Raw genomic sequence first — 16,899 nt, 5'->3', positions numbered from 1 at the left:
GTATGGTTGAAGTCACTGCCCATCAGCTCATAGGGCATGACTTCAAATCTGCTGATCAGCATTGGTTCAAAACACCACACACAGGTCTCTGCAAGCCTGGTGACATCACTGTGACATCAGGCAGTTTTCTGGTGGGTAACCTTGCCCACCAAATTCAGCTCACAAGGGGTAGGAGTTAAAAGAATAGCCTGCTGGCCAGATTAGGTTCTCTGCTTCTGATCTGCAACATGGGTGGCTAACGAGAGACCTTCCAAATATTGTCCATCGTCTCTAACCACTGGCCAAGCTGGCTGGGACTAATTGGAATTGTAGTTCAATACTTGAAAGGCCACAGGTTAGTCACCCTGACTCACAGTATTTTTAAAACAACAAAATGAGAGTTTAAACAAGAAATAATGTTCTGTATACTGTCAGTCTACGTGTATGTGTGGGTGTGTGACGCCCTGTGGCCCTCCAGTTATTGCTGGACTACATGTCCCTGACAATTAGTTGTGCTAGCTGGCGCTGATAAAGTTGAACTAAAAATAAATCTGGAAGGCTGAAGACTTCCTACCCTTGCAATATGGGAAACGTCACTTGTTTAATCCTTCATAACTGGTCTTCAGTAAGCCAAAAGTACGCGACTCTCACAAATCTTTTGACTGAGAACACCATAGGGTTTGGTCCTGGAAAAAGTAAAGTCCCACTGAAATCACACACAATTGTGAATTCACACACAATTTTATTGAGCACCCAAAGCCATATACTTCTTTTTCCTCAATATTCTTTTGGGCTTCCAATCAAAGTGATTAAAAAATACTTCAGTGATCAAATTAGAAAATAGATTGTTTCCCACTTCATAGGACCTTAAATTCTGTTGCCTTGCCTTTCCTGTTTTCAAGGTGCTGCAGTTTTGAAACCATACAAAAATACTTCAGGTAATGCCTTTGAAAAGAGATTATTTCTGTCTCTCTCCCCACCCGTGTTTTCTTTTTTCCAGTCAAAACCTCTTGAAGGACACTATCAATAGGCAGAACATCATCAATTCTGCAGGATGGTCCTATGAGCTTTACCCTGTTGGGTCCCTATTTCTCATAGCTGTAACTAGCCACTGTTTTAAAGATGGATTAGAAGCTTGCAGGCCCTAAAAGCTTGGCAGATGTTCTGTGTGAATTGCTTAGGAACAGCCACAAGGTACAATCTCTCCAAAGCAGTGTTTGCGGAGCTATTACTGAAACTCTTCTGGTGGCCATTAACAAGTAGTCGCTAGTGATGCCTATCTTGGAATGGTTGACAATAAAACTGGAAACTGCAGTAAATGTGAACTTAATGAAAATACTGTTTGGACAGAGGATAAATTGACAACATATTAGAGTCCTGAGTTGAACCAGTTCCTTGCAGTTGTCTAAATAGAGCACAGTTGGGTATACCTTTGTCCGTACACTATAAAATTCTCTTTCCTCTCAAACCTTAACAGAGCACAGTTCTATTTGTTGCAACTATTTATGGACTGCGTATTCTTTCCAGCACCCAATTTTCCATACTTTATCTGTTCTTGTCCCTCTCTATTTGGGGCCCTGCTCTGGTTACTCTCAGAAATATAAGCAACAGACTTAGTTTCTATAACTGCCAGGAAGCTGGGTTTGGCATTGGGGGATGATGGAGGAGATTTACTAATTTGTTCAGCCCCTTCTTGTACCACCCCTCCTCTTACTCTTCGTCCTCTACTGTCACTTTTATATTGCAATGTCGCTGCAAAACATTGATTTCTGGAGGATGGAAACCTGCGAGTGTCCTGTGTATAACAGATGCTGTTGAACTGTCAGTCAACCTTGACCTTGCTGTCTGGGGCTGACAGGAGTTACAGAGCAAAATGCCTCGAAGACACCACCTTGTTTTTTACCCCTGTCCTAAATCACAACTCTCAAACGCATACCTTTGAACTTAGAAGGAAAATGCAAGATTTCTTGGCAACCTAAAACATGCAAGTGTTAGGAAGCTCCCTTACACAAAATCAGAATATTAATCCAGCTAGTTCAGTATTTTTTCTACACTGACTGGCAACAGTTTTCAAGGAGAGGGCTCTCTTAGCCATACATGGAGTTGCCAGGGATTGAATTTAGAACTTGTTGCAGACAGTGCAGGTGATATACCCCCAAGCCTTCCCTGCTCTGAAAGACAGCTAGAGGATGCGGAACAATTGATTTTTAAAAAGTGTTTAGTCAAGTTAACAGTGTGTCCTATTCTTGTCTTATTAGAGATTTGAGTTCAATGGGACTTAATAATCTAAGTAAGGAAATACTCCAAGACTGCATTCCTAAATAAAATGTAGGAAGTACTAATCCCCCATTTTACTTTTGGATTAACAAAGTCAACCAGTATTGGAAAGCGTGGATTCTGGTGAGCTTTTACCAGTTCACATCCTAGCCTTGTATTCACATCCAATATCCACTAAACTGGAAACAATGACCTTTTTCTGGCCGTAGTAACTGAAGTATGTTTTCTACCCGAGATCAAATAATTTGACTCCATTGACATTAATAGCATAAACACGCAGGAATATTTTCCTGCATGCATATGGAGCATGCTTTTTAAACTGCACGAGCTCCTTTTAGCTGCCTAATGGTGGGGGGGGGGGGAGCTCACAATGTTTCCCCACTCTGTTTGTCAAACGCCTTCCTTATCTTTCTGCGTCAAAGGCAGTTTCAGGAACTGATTGAACAAGGCTGCACTGCCCGCCCCAGGTGTTTTCCCTCTCCTCCTCAAGCCAACGAGTTCACTGTGCCCGAAGCCTTCATGCATCTTCAGACACACCTCTGCCAGGTGAAAAAGAAAAACCTATATTCACACAGGGAAAAGAACTCGGAAGCTACAGTGATGCTGGCAATCGCTCTCAATGGCAAACATTGCCCAGAAGTTTGAAAGGAACCATCTGACCAGCAGAGCAGAGCAGAGCCAATGGATTCTAGACATTGGATCATCACTTCTTGCTGCTGTTACTTCTACCAGTTTCTCAATGGTAGCATGTTTCCTCCTAGCCTGATGTCGCCTCTTATGGATTGATTGTAAGTTGCGTATGCAACGCATATGTTAAACCCAGTAGTTTCCACTGCTGCTTCCCAAAGAAGATGCCGGATACCTTGTGTACAGTGATACATGCCTTCTTAAGCGTCTTCATCCCATCATCCAACCTCTTGGTGATCATAGTCATCTGCCAGCTGAGAAAGAAGAAACCAAGCAGAAACTATGTCTTCATCCTTAACTTGGCAGCTGCTGATCTGCTGGTTGGTGTGATGTGCATTGGGGAAGCTTTGGATGACGCAACAGATGCACTATTTGACCGAAATCTGTATATTTGTCTCTTGCGGATCTGCATGAGCATCACTCCTTGCATTGGGTCCATTCTCACCTTGCTTTTGGTTTCTCTGGACAGGTACTTGGCAGTGAAGCTGCCTCTTCATTACCCTACACTTATGAGCAAGAAACCTATAGTCTTCTCTCTTGTTGTCCTGTGGACGGTTTCCTTCTTGGTGGGACACATGCCACTTATTTTCTCACAACTTCAACAGAGTGAACTCTCAGGTAGCTGTGGGGTCCTGGCAGCAGCCAAGAGTGACTACCTGTACATAATCTGCTTTGGCATCTATATCCCTGCCTTGCTGACCTTGGTCTGTTTACATATCTCGGTGGGGAGGATTGCTTATCTTCATCAGAAGCAGATCCAGCGTGTCTGCTTGCACCCAGATACCCCTACTGCTCCTCTCCGCCATTTCAAAGCTCTGAGGACAGTCCTCATTGTGATTATCTGTTTTGTCCTCTTCTGGAGCCCTTATTATGTAGCTGCCATTGTGAAAGCTACTTGTACCTCCTGTAGCCTGAGCTCACAGCTGAAGGATTTGTTATACATTTTAGGAGAAGCCAATTCTCTGATAAATCCTTTTATCTATTCGCTATACAGCAAGGATATAAGAACCCAGTTGGTCAAAATGTTGAAGTGTAAGGGAAAGGGACAAATAAAACCCCACAGGTCTAACAGGTTGGCAGTGAACCATTTCAACATCATAAACCAAAGTGACTTACCCTGCGGAGGAAATTCATCTGGGGATCAACTGCCTAAATCTCCTCCCTTCAACAGTTTCAGAGGGGTACTCACCATTTCTTGATTCAAGGCAGAAGAGAGGAAACCCACCATAAAGCAGATGGAAAGCTTATTGTGCACTGATCATCAGTAAAAAAAAGGTAATGCAGAAAAAGTCCAAATGTGCAACCAAGTTTTCTTCCTATTCTATCTATTCCACTACTGGGCAGTTAACCATAATTTGGTGACGCAGAGATCAACAGTGAGCTAAGAAAACAGTGCTGCATATATTTCCCCTCTTAGTGTTCTTTTTAATAAGTACCTTTTGGGAATAAGTGTGCAAATAATTTTAACCTAACACAGAATTTTGTACGTGGTGTTATCCAGTCTACCTTCCCTTTGTAAGATGTATGTTCCTTTTTGCCTGGTTATCTGGTTCCACATGTGGCTAGATAAACGAGCTAGAAGGGGAAATGTGTTGGGTCTAGTTTAAGTACCAATTTCTATGCAGTTAATTTAATCCAAGCATCAATAAACAAACTTAAATAAAAACCCAAATCTATCTCCAGCCTTTACGTTCTTTCCCCATCCTTATTTCTGTATTACATTGTTATTTATTAAATTTATTAAATTGTTAAACTTAACCCTGCCCCCCCCCTGTTCTTGGGAGGACGTTCCATATAGCTGTTGCTTCCATTGACTTGCTGCCTGTTTTCTAATAAGACGGAGAACAGAAATTAGTGGCCATGCAGGCTATTCAGGGAAACCTGACAGGCATGGCACATAAGCAATTGGTTTCTACTATTGTTATACTCTTCAGTTGCTTGTGAAAGGCCACAGTAAAAAGTCATATATGATAGGAATTGACTCATGCTGCAGATCAGATGTGAGGAAGTTTTGGCTCCTTTGTGAGTTGTAAATCTCACAAAGATCCAAGCCATGCTGCCAGGACCATTACAGGTGCATCTGTCTGTCTCGGGAGACAATGGATGAGTCCACCTGTCTAAGCTCAATTCCTCAATTAGAATCTGGACCCAGAACCACAACAGTACCTAAATCATAGAGCTGGGTGTGTACTAAAATGCCAATCTAATTTAACTTCCTGCCTAAAGTAGGCTCAGTGTCCCCTTTTTCTGCTGTATAACATAAGAAGGTACTGCGTGTTATGTGACCAGCATAAATGGAACTGTTATTAAATGAATCCTGAGATCTGATTTCCGATACCTCTAGAATTCAACATAATGGTAAATATTCCTTTGAACAGCGAAACAAGTATCTTTATATAACATAATCATGATCAGGCTGGTGAATTTAATGTTTCCATGATTAAGGTGTCCAGAGCAGAACTTATTTCACATTCCTTACAAAGGTTCATTAACTTCAAAGCCTTAGTGAAAAGAAACGAAGGGAGCTGGAGCTTAGCCCACCAGTCGTTGTTAGGAAAATCTAAACACCCTTGCAGTTTAGCAAAGATGCGGAGAATCTTTATCCGGCAGGCAAACAGGAAGAGGTCATCTTCAGACACAAACTTCGGCCACGGGTGATGCTCAGCGAGCGTCTTTTAAGGAAGCAAAAAATCAAGGAGTTAATGTAGTTCCCAAGTCACATGACAGTTCTCGCTTGCAGAAAGTCAGAAAGGTCGCACAGGGAAGGAAACCTAACAGTGAGTATTGTTTTAAATCAAGGGAAATTAAATCAGTGTTACTGTGAGACTGACCAACGTGGCAGTCTTATTTCTCTCTGAGTGTGAAGAGAGGCAAGGACCAGATTCCCTCTTCTTACCTGGAATTTACTGATGGCCAGACCTTGTTGATGTTGGCAAGGCTAAAAAGAGGGTGGTTTGGAGAACTTCCCCATTCCCTGACATGCCCTCAGACCAGGGGTTAACTACGCCAGCCCTGAAGTTGGCATTGTTGGTTCACTTTAATTTCCCTCTCATGCTTCCCAGTGGGAGGGGAAATAATGTAAAAAACAAAACAAAAAAACAAGCCAAAAACAAATTGGAAAAGGAATGAGGAGTTCAAAGAGCACTAATTTCTACCCACATGAGAACATGGAATTAAGTGGATGAGCCACCTTCAGTTTTCCCTTCCCAAAGCCTTTCTTTAAAAAGTTGCTTTCAAAAAACAAAACACCAACCCTATTTTTATTCAACCTCATTAAAACTGCAGAAATAGCAAAAGGCATAAAACCAACGCAGGTCAGATGAGTATTTCAGAAGCCTCCCTCTTTGCATGGACACGGGCACCACATTTGCGGAAACCTCAAGAAGGGCAGGATTCTCTGACATTTGCTAATATGTCCAATATTATTCCTACTCATAGAGGACCCATTGAAATTAATGGGAATGGCTAACTTAGGTCCATTAATTTCAATGGATCTATTCTGAATAGAACTTAGATGGGTCCATCCCAATGTCCTTTTATTCTCTTAAAACTGCTATTTTCCTGCACTCCCTGTTAAAAAAAAAAAAAAAAAAAAAGCATGCCGTTCCTGCTCTCCTTTTCAAATTTGCTGAAATTTAATGTATGGAACTATATTGCTAAGCAATGTGCGCTTGAGAGCAGTTCAAGAACAGTTATGGGCACACTGATAATCTGCATGGATCAGATTACATAAGCAATTTTTAAACTTCATGGCTGAAGAGTGTTCTACCTACTAGATTTTTAATTTTAAAGTTTTATATAATATTCTTCCTTGGCCTGTTCTCAGTCTGCTTTTTTCTTAACTTACCCTATAAGCCACATCATTTGAGTCTCATCTGAATTCTTGGTTATACAAATTCATCTCTGTAAATGCTTTCATAAATCTTTTTGAAATTATAATTTGTTTCCCTCTTTTTGTTCACTAGGAGGGGGAACCCCAACTTCCATCTGACTGACATTTTGGTTTATTTGATCAAGTGATGCTGAACTGGAGGCATTGTCTTGTACAAACCAGATAAACTATGTGTCAGGCTTCGGCCGATTCAACTTCGTTTTTCAAGTAGCTCTGTCCCCCCCCCCCCCCCCGAAAACGTTTTCTATATTTACCCCCAAAACAATCCCACCCTCTCTTGTTCAGCTGTGACTTAAGAACATGTAAACTCATCCACCCTCTTCCATACTAACTCTGAAATAAAGTACCTTTACTTTTGCTCCTATGTTGATTTTTGCCTGCTTGCCCCTTGCAAGGAAAGAAATGGCTACTCTGTCTTGCTCAACTATCCTGACACCAACGTTCTGGTTCAAGGATAGAAAGACTGGCTTAAACGGTGCCCTCGAGACGCACTTCTGCAAATTGTTCGGCCAGATCCACGTTTTCACTTTGTTGCCAGCTTCGTCCGAATAATGTCCTCCTCGAATCGTAACATTTATCCTAAATGTGGAAAATAACAACTTGAGAGGACCTCCAAACGGGAAGGAGGGGAAACCTGGCTGTACAGCCCAAGCCCTTGTCTGAAAATATCTTCACATCCAGATACAGTGGTACCTTGGGTTAAGAACTTAATTCGTTCTGAAGGTCTGTTCTTAACCTGAAACTGCTCTTAACCTGAAGCACCACTTTAGCTAATGGGGCCTCCCACTGCTGCCGCGTGATTTCTGTTCTCATCCTGAAGCAAAGTTCTTAACCTGAGGTACCATTTCTGGGTTAGCGAAGTCTGTAACCTGAAGCATCTGTAACCTGAGGTACCACTGTACTGCCAAATCAAATAGGGGGGAAATGGCGAAGGTACAAGGGCAAGCTCCAAGTTCGGATCAACAAAAACCGAATACTGGCTTGCCTCCACACCAGGGTCACTTGCCTCATCAAAGATCAGCCTGCCTGCTAACAGAGTTACCCCACCCAACTCTTAGGATCATCGTCTCCATTGCTAGATAAAAAGGATAGTGTTTAACTAATTATTCCATTAAAAACCTTTCACTGGCTAACAAGCTACCCCCAATTAATTTGACACAGACACCATCCCAGAAGAGTTGTTCCTTCTCTTTTGACATAGGAGGGGGGTACCTTTTCTAATATAGCTGCTGTGGCATAGGCATTCGTCAATGTGAAAACAAGGAACGTGTCTTCTTTTTAAAAAAAAGGTTGAAGAAGAAGAAGAAGAAGAAGAAGAAGAGGAGTTTGGATTTGATATCCCGCTTTATCACTACCCAAAGGAGTCTCAAAGCGGCTAACATTCTCCTTTCCCTTCCTCCCCCACAACAAACACTCTGTGAGGTGAGTGAGGCTGAGAGACTTCAGAGAAGTGTCACCCAGCAGCTGCATGTGGAGGAGCAGAGACACGAACCTGGTTCACCAGATTACGAGTCCACCGCTCTGTACCACTACACCACACTGGCACTGGTTGATTTTACTTACAGGAAAATGTAAACGTATTTAATGAGCTGACCGACTGATTAAAACCCACACAATTTCTCACCTAGCATTTCTTTCCTCAAGAGGCAGAACTACAAATTTGGCTTCTGGGGTTTTTAATACCCCGGAGCTCAGCAAGTTCAGAGGATGCCGTTTCTCCTAGCACAGTGTTGTTGCGATGGGACAAACCTCATGTGCTGAACATCTTCCTGTCAGGCTGCTCTTGCGCCCAGCTTACTTCTTCGTCCCTGACTGGCATTCAGCCATGGTCCCTTGCGCAGACGCTAACCTCTTCCTCTTGCTGCTAATTCTGCCAGCCTGCCTCTGCTGAAAGGAAGCCACCGCCCAGCAGCTAAAATGCCATTCTGTCTTATAACTTTCCTTTCTCACAGCAGGGCTCAAACACGTGACTATTCTGGGACGAAACGTGAACCTTTCGAAATGGCTCTCAAATTTCCAAGTCTTGTGGTTTTCTCGGCGGGAAATCCATTTTTAAAGTTCAGTTGGAATTGTTACGTTCGCCAGTAACCTCCAGTATTCTTTATTTGCCATTTGGTTAACAAATGGCACTGCATTTTTTTGAATTAGAAAATGGGGTCCTGAACACCCTTCAATATACAAGCACAAAACACTGGTATACATTTTACAACCTAAACGTAAAACAACAAGACCAAACTGAATGAACTGAACGTACCACACATTTCCATTTGAATGATAGCAAGTCCCATTGCCACAGGAATCGAACACTGCTTGGATTTCTGCATTCTCAGGCTTGTCGTCTTGCACTATGGCAACGTAGCCTGTGCCCTCATTCCTTCGTACGATGATAATCGCCAGATTTCCAGAGGGATAGCTGTATGTAGATAAGGTTCCAATGGGCCCATTCACATGCTTAGGAACGTTGTCGCGTTATCAAGGTGTGTGCATGGCTTCAACTGATTAGTTCTTTGTGTGCGTGTGTGTTTTCGGATACCACTTCTGAACGATTCAGTCCTACTTTCTGCTATGCTTTTGCACCCATATCACAACAAACACCGGAAACACTATGTGTACTTCTGTAACCCAATAAAATCTTCAATAAAAACAAGCAAACAAACCCAAACAAACACTGTTGCTACCCCTTCCAGGGTTGTTTAATAGCAAAACAGAGTGGCTAAGATTGCAGCAAAAACCCACCACCTTCAATAGATAAAGTGAAATAGTAGCTCCTAGGAAAATCCTTCAACTGGTCCAAATTGTGGCTGCCCGGCTTGGAGTTTGGAACATGCTACTTTTTATCTAGTTCCATCTTCACCTTTATCTAGTAGCATGGTAACCCATTTCCCCCCCAGACTCAGTTATGAGCCATTAATAGCCTTTAAAGCCTTTGCAGTGCAACACTATACACACGTACTGAGAAGTTATATTCCACTGAATTCGGTGTGGCTTACTCCTAGTGCAGAGGTTTCTCCAACTTTTTTCTCTGGGCTACACTTTCAGAATAAAAATTTGCTCGCTCCTTTTCTAACTGATAAGAAATACATTGCATAACAAACAGAAACGACTCTTTGTAGTACCTGATTTATAACGCAGAACACAACTTTATAATATGATCAGGGGACGTCCAGAAAGTATAAAAGGATGCAACTACATAAGAACATGGGTCATTCCCCAAATATAATTATAAACAAGCCTTTTACATTAAGTAGGTATACAAACTCAATGAGAAGTGTGAGCTTGCTTCTTAGGCCTAATCTGAGACAGACAAACAAACTCTCATCTCATCAACACAAAGAAGTCTTTCTCTTTTCTGATCTTTCATATTAATTGAAAATCCTTGCTGACAATAGATTCTGGAGAACTGTAGAAGAATAGCCAGTGCTCCTGAATATCTATCCATATTCTGGAAATAAAAACATTATTTTGATACTATACTATACTGCACTGCACTGAAATATTTAAATGTTTCTTTGATTGTCCTTGAATCTTCCTGCCACACCAGTGCCAGGGGCGCACCTCACCCTTTGAGAACCACTGTCCTTGATGGCTTTAGGATTGCATAGTTAATAGCTGACTAATAACCTGTACTAGCTGCTCTTTTCCAAGTCCCAGGATGTGGACAATTGGGACCCCTCCAGACCGGTGATTTTCCGCAGGTGCATTCTGCAATGCGTCACTGATACAGTAATAGCGGTGGATTTATACTGGAACATCCACATATTCTGTTTTATTAGTTTTGTAATATTTCTCCAACGGTATTGCATTACTGCCATCAGCGGGGGCGTTACTCTCGCACTACAGCCCAAGCAAAGCGGGACAAAAACACCCTGTAACATTTGTGGTATAAAAAGTTACAGGATTTCAGGGGGAAGTTATGGGACATGCGCTGATTGGAAATAAAGCAGTATAGCAGCCCTGACATTTGCAGGCACAAAGATCACTTCCTTATAGCTTTGTAAAGCACCAGTGGCGTAGCGTGGGTTGTCAGCACCCGGGGCAAGGCAAGTAATTTGCGCCCCCTAACCCGTGGATTTGCGCCCCCTAACCCTAACCCCCAGATGTTGCGCCCGGTGCGCCCGGCCCCCCCTGCACCCCCCACACTACACCACTGTAAAGCACTAATTCCTTGGTCCAACATTCACAATATTACTAAGGAGGACGGGAATCTGCTCCTCTCGTATAAGCATAGATAGAAATAGGAAAAAACCATCCTCTTTACCACAATATTGACTGTGACCATGACAGGGTGGTTAAAAGGTGAGGTAAAGTTATGCGAATAGTTGAATTTGAGTTGAGTTCTTAATCTTTTCCCAATGAAATTGATGGGACTTAAAATGTGCTTAGCTTTGGCTGAGTTATACCCTTAATACACTAAAGATGTGCCTCAGATATTGCCACGAGTAAAAAAAAAAACAACACCACAAAAAGGATACAATATTTGTGCACTGCCATCTGGAAACATGGTAAGAAACTTCACACCATTTTTGTAGTATTGCTGGAAGAACTGGTTTTTCAGCAACTGCACACAAAAGGAAAACAAGACACGTACTTTAAAACGATATTTTGTTTTCAGGAGAATTGGTATACAAAAGGCAAGAAGAAAAAGAAAAAGGTCACTATGCAAAAAGGGTGGAGGGATTAGGTAACAAAAAGCTACGCTGCCCGACTGAATTGTCCCTTCCCAGTTTTCTCCTTCTCCGAGTTGATGAGTTTCTAGTCAGACCCGCTGCCTCCCAGCTCTGCGATCCTGTAGCCAAGTGACGGTTAATAGTTGACAGTTCTGGGAATGGAGGCACCAGAGTGCAAGATCTCAGTCAAGCGGTCGCAGGCCTGTCCTCCGCAGCAACCAGGTTGGATGTTACATAGGCAAACATTCAAGCCTGCATTCTGCCAGCAGCTAAAGTCCATTCCAAAACCACTGCCCATACAAAAGCTGGAACCCTACAGTTGGAAAGTGGCTTCAAACCCAACCCTCTGCAAATACAGGAAGTCTGCTGCTCCAGCATCCCTGATAGAACTACAAATCCCAGAGTTCCATAGGAAGAGGGACTGGTGGGTAAATCACTCTGGGAATTGTCGGTCTGGGAGGGAAACAGAGGTCTCCTAAGAACTCTCATCATCCTTAACAAACGACAGTCTCCAGGATGTGGGGGTGGGGAGCCATGACTTTTAAAGTGGTATTAAAGGTAAAGATAAAGGGACCCCTGACCATTAGGTCCAGTCATGGTCGACTCTGGGGTTGCGGCGCTCATCTCGCTTTATTGGCCGAGGGAGCCGGCGTACAGCTTCCGGGTCATGTGGCCAGCATGACTAAGCCGCTTCTGGCGAACCAGAGCAGTGCACGGAAACGCCGCTTACCTTCCCACTGGAGCGGTAGCTATTTATCTACTTGCACTTTGACATCCTTTCAAACTGCTAGGTTGGCAGGAGCAGGGACCGAGCAACGGGAGCTCACCCCGTCGCAGGGATTCGAACCGCTGACCTTCTGATCTGCAAGTCCTAGGCTCAGTGGTTTAACCCACAGTGCCACCCGCATCCCTAGCGCCACCCACGTCCCTAAAAAAAGTGGTATTATGGTGCTTTAAATGTGTGGTGCAGCTATTGCCATAGTCAAATACAGAATGCTCTGTCCTATGAATGTTTTTATCCTGGAAGAAGAAGCAGGTCCATTAATGGGGTTCCAGCGCAGGAAAATCCAGGTGCTTACCTTTCCACCTGCAATAGTGAAATCACAGCTAGAGATGCTGTAGCTAGCGTCTTGGCTCGTGGGACTTCGGAATTTAATTCCCTGGAGAGGCATCTTTGTCCAGCCTGTTATAGAAGGTCTATATTGGGACAGGCAGTAGGAAATGGTGCTGAGCTGCCGAGTATCTAGGGAACATGAAGCAGCACAGAATGTTGTTCAATAAAGGTTATTCAATAAACTTGAACTAAGTAGAACAAAAACCAATTTCAATTTAGTTCAGATTTATTTTGTTTCATTTGGGTTTTTAATAGCTTGCTCTTCAATACAAATTATTAGTGTGGCTCCCAATATGAAATTAAAAACCACTATAATGGAGTTAAAAACGAATAAAGAAATTATAGCAAACCACAGCAGCAACACAAATTGGATTAGCAGCCAAGGCAAAAATTACAACGTATGTTTATATTAAGAGTCTTAAATGAACCTGTTTACTAACCTGAAACAATAAAACAGAGAGTTAAAAAAAAAATACAATGCACATCTCTTGTCTAGGTGTATTGGTGACCCGGAAACTACAACTAATCCAGAATGCGGCAGCTAGACTGGTGACTGGGAGCGGCCACCGAGACCATATAACATTGGTCTTGAAAGACCTACACTGGCTCCCAGTACATTTCCGAGCACAATTCAAAGTGTTGGTGCTGACCTTTAAAGCCCTAAACAGCACCAGCCCAGTATACCTGAAGGAGCGTCTCCACCTTCGTCGTTCTGCCTGGAAACTGAGGTCCAGCGCCAAGGGCCTTCTGGCGGTTCCCTCGCTGCAAGAAGCCAAGTTACAGGGAACAAGGCAGAGGGCCTTCTCTGTAGTGGCACCCACCCTGTGGAACGCTCTCTCACCAGGTGTCAAAGAGAAAAATAACTACCAAACTTTTAGAAGACATCTGAAGGCAGCCCTGTTTAGGGAAGCTTTTAATGTTTAATAGTTATTGTATTTTAGTGTTTTGTTGGAAGCTTCCCAGAGTGGCTGGGAAAACCCAGCCAGATGGGCGTGGTATAAATAAATTATTATTATTATTATTATTGGTAGGAACATGCTAGATCTGACCCAAGAGACCATTTAATCCAGGGATGGGTAACTCTGACCCTCCAGATGTTGTTGAACTACAAGTGCCATCATCTGGCTGGGGACAGGGCAAGATTCTAGTGTAAGAGTGAATATGTGCCAGTTTTCAATCTCTGCTATATAAGAGCCATTCTCACGGTTTCACCCACTAATGAGTACTGTCCATAATAATTTGCAGAAAAATTAGAACTCACAGTCAAAGACATGAGTTGGAGAGACGTCCTTTTCTCTCTCTGCTTTCTCTCTTGGGAGGTGGACAGCCAGTTGGGCCATTTGTTTCTCCTTCAACCTGCAAAATCAAAACGTACATGGCATGAACCCCAAATTTCTTAAACGTTGAATTCCAGATGCTCTTGGAGGGCTGGCAAGGTGACTAGCTGATCTTTTAGCCACTGAAACCGAAGAGATGCTCCTCTGCTACAGATCACCCTGGTCTTGCTCAGCGATGTATTTTTCTGTAACAGAAAGTTTGACTGCACATGTTTGTGTGTAACAATTAGCTAAAGCCTATGAATCAGGGCCAGACCTCCTGAAGTAGTAGGAAAGCTCAAAACTCAATATACAGTGGTACCTTGTTTCTCGAACTTAATCTGTTCCATTCGACTCCCGAAACCGTTCAAAAACCAAGGTGCGGCTTCCGATTGGCTGCTTCCTGCACTCAATCGGAAGCCGCGGAAGCCATGTCAGACATTCGGCTTCTGAAAAACATTCGCAAACCAGAACACTTACTTCCGGGTTTGCAGTGCTCGGGAGCCGATTTGTTTGGGAGCCAAGCTGTTCGAGAACCAAGGTACCACTGCAATCATTACCCTGTTCTTCCTTGCAAAACACTTCAGAAATGCTTGCCCCAAATGATACCAAAATTGTTCCTGAAAATAGCATGTACACCAACTGACTGGCAATACCTTTGGCGAGCTCTTTCTCTGGCTTTTTTCCTCTCTTCCGCAGTTCCTTCGACCTGCTTAGTGGTGATATCAATCAGCTGAACTCCTTCCTTCGCATAGCGCTTTTTCTCATTGACAATGAACTCGTGAAGATCTCTGCATTGCTGGCAACAGAAAAGCTGGAAGGCAAGATCCTACAGTTATCTCGCGGCCACGTCGCCCTTGACTTTGTAGCGATGCCATTAGGATGATTTCCCCATTACTTACGTTTCCATATTCTGCTATTTGTTCTAGACTTTCAAATGACGGATAATTTCTCAGTGGGCTGCCACAGAACTCACAGATTTCTCCATAGTGTTTTTCCAACTGCAGAGAGGAAACGGAACATTTTGAAGATGTTAGTGATGACAATCACCTTGCGGGAAAGTTCAATATTAGGCTTGTAATTTTTAAATCTTTTTTAGGACTAAAAAGTAGCTAGGCTGAAAAGGGATCTAGCCTATGTTAATAAAGAAAGCTGAAAAGTGCTCTAGCCTATGGTAAAGGCGGCTGAAATGTCTCCAAGCCCTTTCCAATGGTTTTTTATTGGAGGGGGATGTCACCCCAAATGTCACTATTTTAGATTTGCTTAATGGAGAAATGCTCCCATTCTTGTAATCTTATTTTGAAGCTATTTCATTCCTGTTGTCTGTTTTATTGCATCTGATCCATGGTCATTCCATGAACAAAAGGGCTCTTTCCATTCATGTAAGGCACTGAGATCCTGTGGAGGTAATAATAATAATAATAATAATAATAATAATAATAATAATAATAATAATTTACTTTCCCCAGTTTCCCCAGTCACTCTGGGAGGCTCCCAACAGAATATTAAAAACACTATAAAACATCAAACATTAAAACTTCCCCACTGGAGAAGGGATGGGGGAACTGTTTTAGCCAATTTCTTTTTCCCTGTGCAGCCCCCTCCCCCCCCCCGTGCTACCTGGCAAACTGCTCCAAAGGGTTAAGGGTCACGTCCCACCCCCACCCCCCAAGCAGCATGAGGGGCAAGCGGGGGCGGGGGGCAGGGAAGGAACAATCAACAATCCTATCTCCTTCCTCCAGAGCAAGCAGAACTCTGCTGAGAGTAACTCTGGATCAGAGGTGCCATCTTGCACCCAATATTGGGGGGGGGGGAGCCGGTTCCTGGTGCACAGTGTTCACATGTGATGTCATGGGCCCAGCATGTGTTGCACACGTGTGACATCATACACGCAATGCACATGCAACATCGCATCATTGGGAAGAGGCCAAGCGCAGAGCCCAGCCCTGTGCCAGCGGATTTTGAGAGGGCTGAATTCACCCCACTCCTAGGAGTTGGTGCGCCTGCTCTGGATCCAGCTCATGACATGTTATGTTTACATTTGCAACAGATTCTTTTGCAACTTTTTTTAGCCATTTTGCCAACTTTGAGGCGAGTGAGGTATGCTGGTGCTGGTCATTACAAACCTATGATTTTGTCATAGTCAAGCCTCAGATGCACACAGATCGCAGTGCATCTGGTAAAACACAAATCCTGCCCCTGTATCTTCTTAACACAAAAGGTAAAGCAAAATAAATACGTGTAGCTTATTCCCTCCCAGAGTTCCAATTCCCGGTAACTACAGTGCCTAGAATTTTTTGAGGGAAAGGATGTGCTTCAAATGTGTTTTTAAGGGCGCAAGCATCTACTGAAAATGGAATAACAGCAACAACAATGTGCAAGACTCTGCTCTTGGTCAGAATTAAGTATTTTTTAAACCTCTCAGAGTGTAAATAAGTGAAACTGAAGCCCTCCAAGTCACCTGACAGCATTCATTTCCGTCCAAAACTAAGTAGATGAGGAAAACGGAGGGGAGGGTCCTGTGTTAAGGACTGCAGAGGGTTTTTTTTGTATTACCTGGGCATGAATTGTCCCCAAAGGCACGCTAAAAAGTCACAGCAAGCAATCTGTACAGGCTTATTTTAAGCCTCCTTCTGTAAACGGCATAAGAAAACAAGCAGCTCCTTGGCTTCCCAAAGCTCCAAGGAAAGAATAAACAGCAGCAGAAATAATTCAATGCAGCGCTACAGCGAACGACCAGCAGGGGGCAATGTTAAAGTTGTTGGGAATGCCATCCCTAATAAAATAGAGGCCATGAATCCAAATCGAAAATTAGAATTACTGCATTGCATTTGCTCATAACACGCAGTGACAAGCACTGAGGGCTGCATCTACTGAACAAAGGAGCAGGGAAAGGAAACTAAATGAAGGAAAAGCTTGCAGGGCTAGGCAAGGGTGGGAAGTGAGGTGCAGTCCTCTCCTGTTTTG

The 16,899-nt window shown here is 43.2% G+C and overlaps 2 protein-coding genes across 7 annotated transcripts in view; one reads left to right on the top strand and one right to left on the bottom strand.

Annotated features, from left to right (window-relative positions):
• The first annotated feature begins 2,024 nt into the window (after positions 1-2,024).
• Positions 2,025-5,335, top strand: LOC310678664 (glucose-dependent insulinotropic receptor-like). Its single transcript, XM_083442946.1, has one exon. It carries the CDS (start codon positions 3,108-3,110, stop codon positions 4,140-4,142), a length of 1,035 nt encoding a protein of 344 aa, XP_083299072.1. The 5' UTR covers positions 2,025-3,107; the 3' UTR covers positions 4,143-5,335.
• A 13-nt stretch (positions 5,336-5,348) lies between these two features.
• ERICH6 (glutamate rich 6) overlaps positions 5,349-16,899 on the bottom strand; it is a 33,065-nt gene continuing 21,514 nt past the window's right edge. For all 6 annotated transcript variants that reach the window (XM_083442727.1, XM_083442728.1, XM_083442729.1 and 3 more), the window contains 8 exons: positions 14,835-14,933; positions 14,589-14,746; positions 13,878-13,972; positions 12,582-12,745; positions 11,308-11,393; positions 9,090-9,248; positions 7,183-7,414; positions 5,349-5,615 (listed from right to left, as the gene is read on the bottom strand). In XM_083442727.1, coding sequence (XP_083298853.1) covers positions 5,355-5,615; positions 7,183-7,414; positions 9,090-9,248; positions 11,308-11,393; positions 12,582-12,745; positions 13,878-13,972; positions 14,589-14,746; positions 14,835-14,933 — 1,254 coding nt within the window. In that variant the 3' untranslated portion in view covers positions 5,349-5,354. The remainder of the gene's footprint in view (positions 5,616-7,182; positions 7,415-9,089; positions 9,249-11,307; positions 11,394-12,581; positions 12,746-13,877; positions 13,973-14,588; positions 14,747-14,834; positions 14,934-16,899) is intronic.

This window comes from Podarcis tiliguerta (genome assembly GCF_965153285.1).
Source record: "Podarcis tiliguerta genome assembly, chromosome: 5".
Taxonomy (NCBI): domain Eukaryota; kingdom Metazoa; phylum Chordata; class Lepidosauria; order Squamata; family Lacertidae; genus Podarcis; species Podarcis tiliguerta.
This window is presented reverse-complemented; position numbering and strand designations above follow the sequence as displayed.

Excerpts from the sequence above, each read along its gene's own strand:
- LOC310678664 (XM_083442946.1), top strand. The coding sequence starts at position 3,108 with ATGCCGGATACCTTGTGTACAGTGATACATGCCTTCTTAAGCGTCTTC.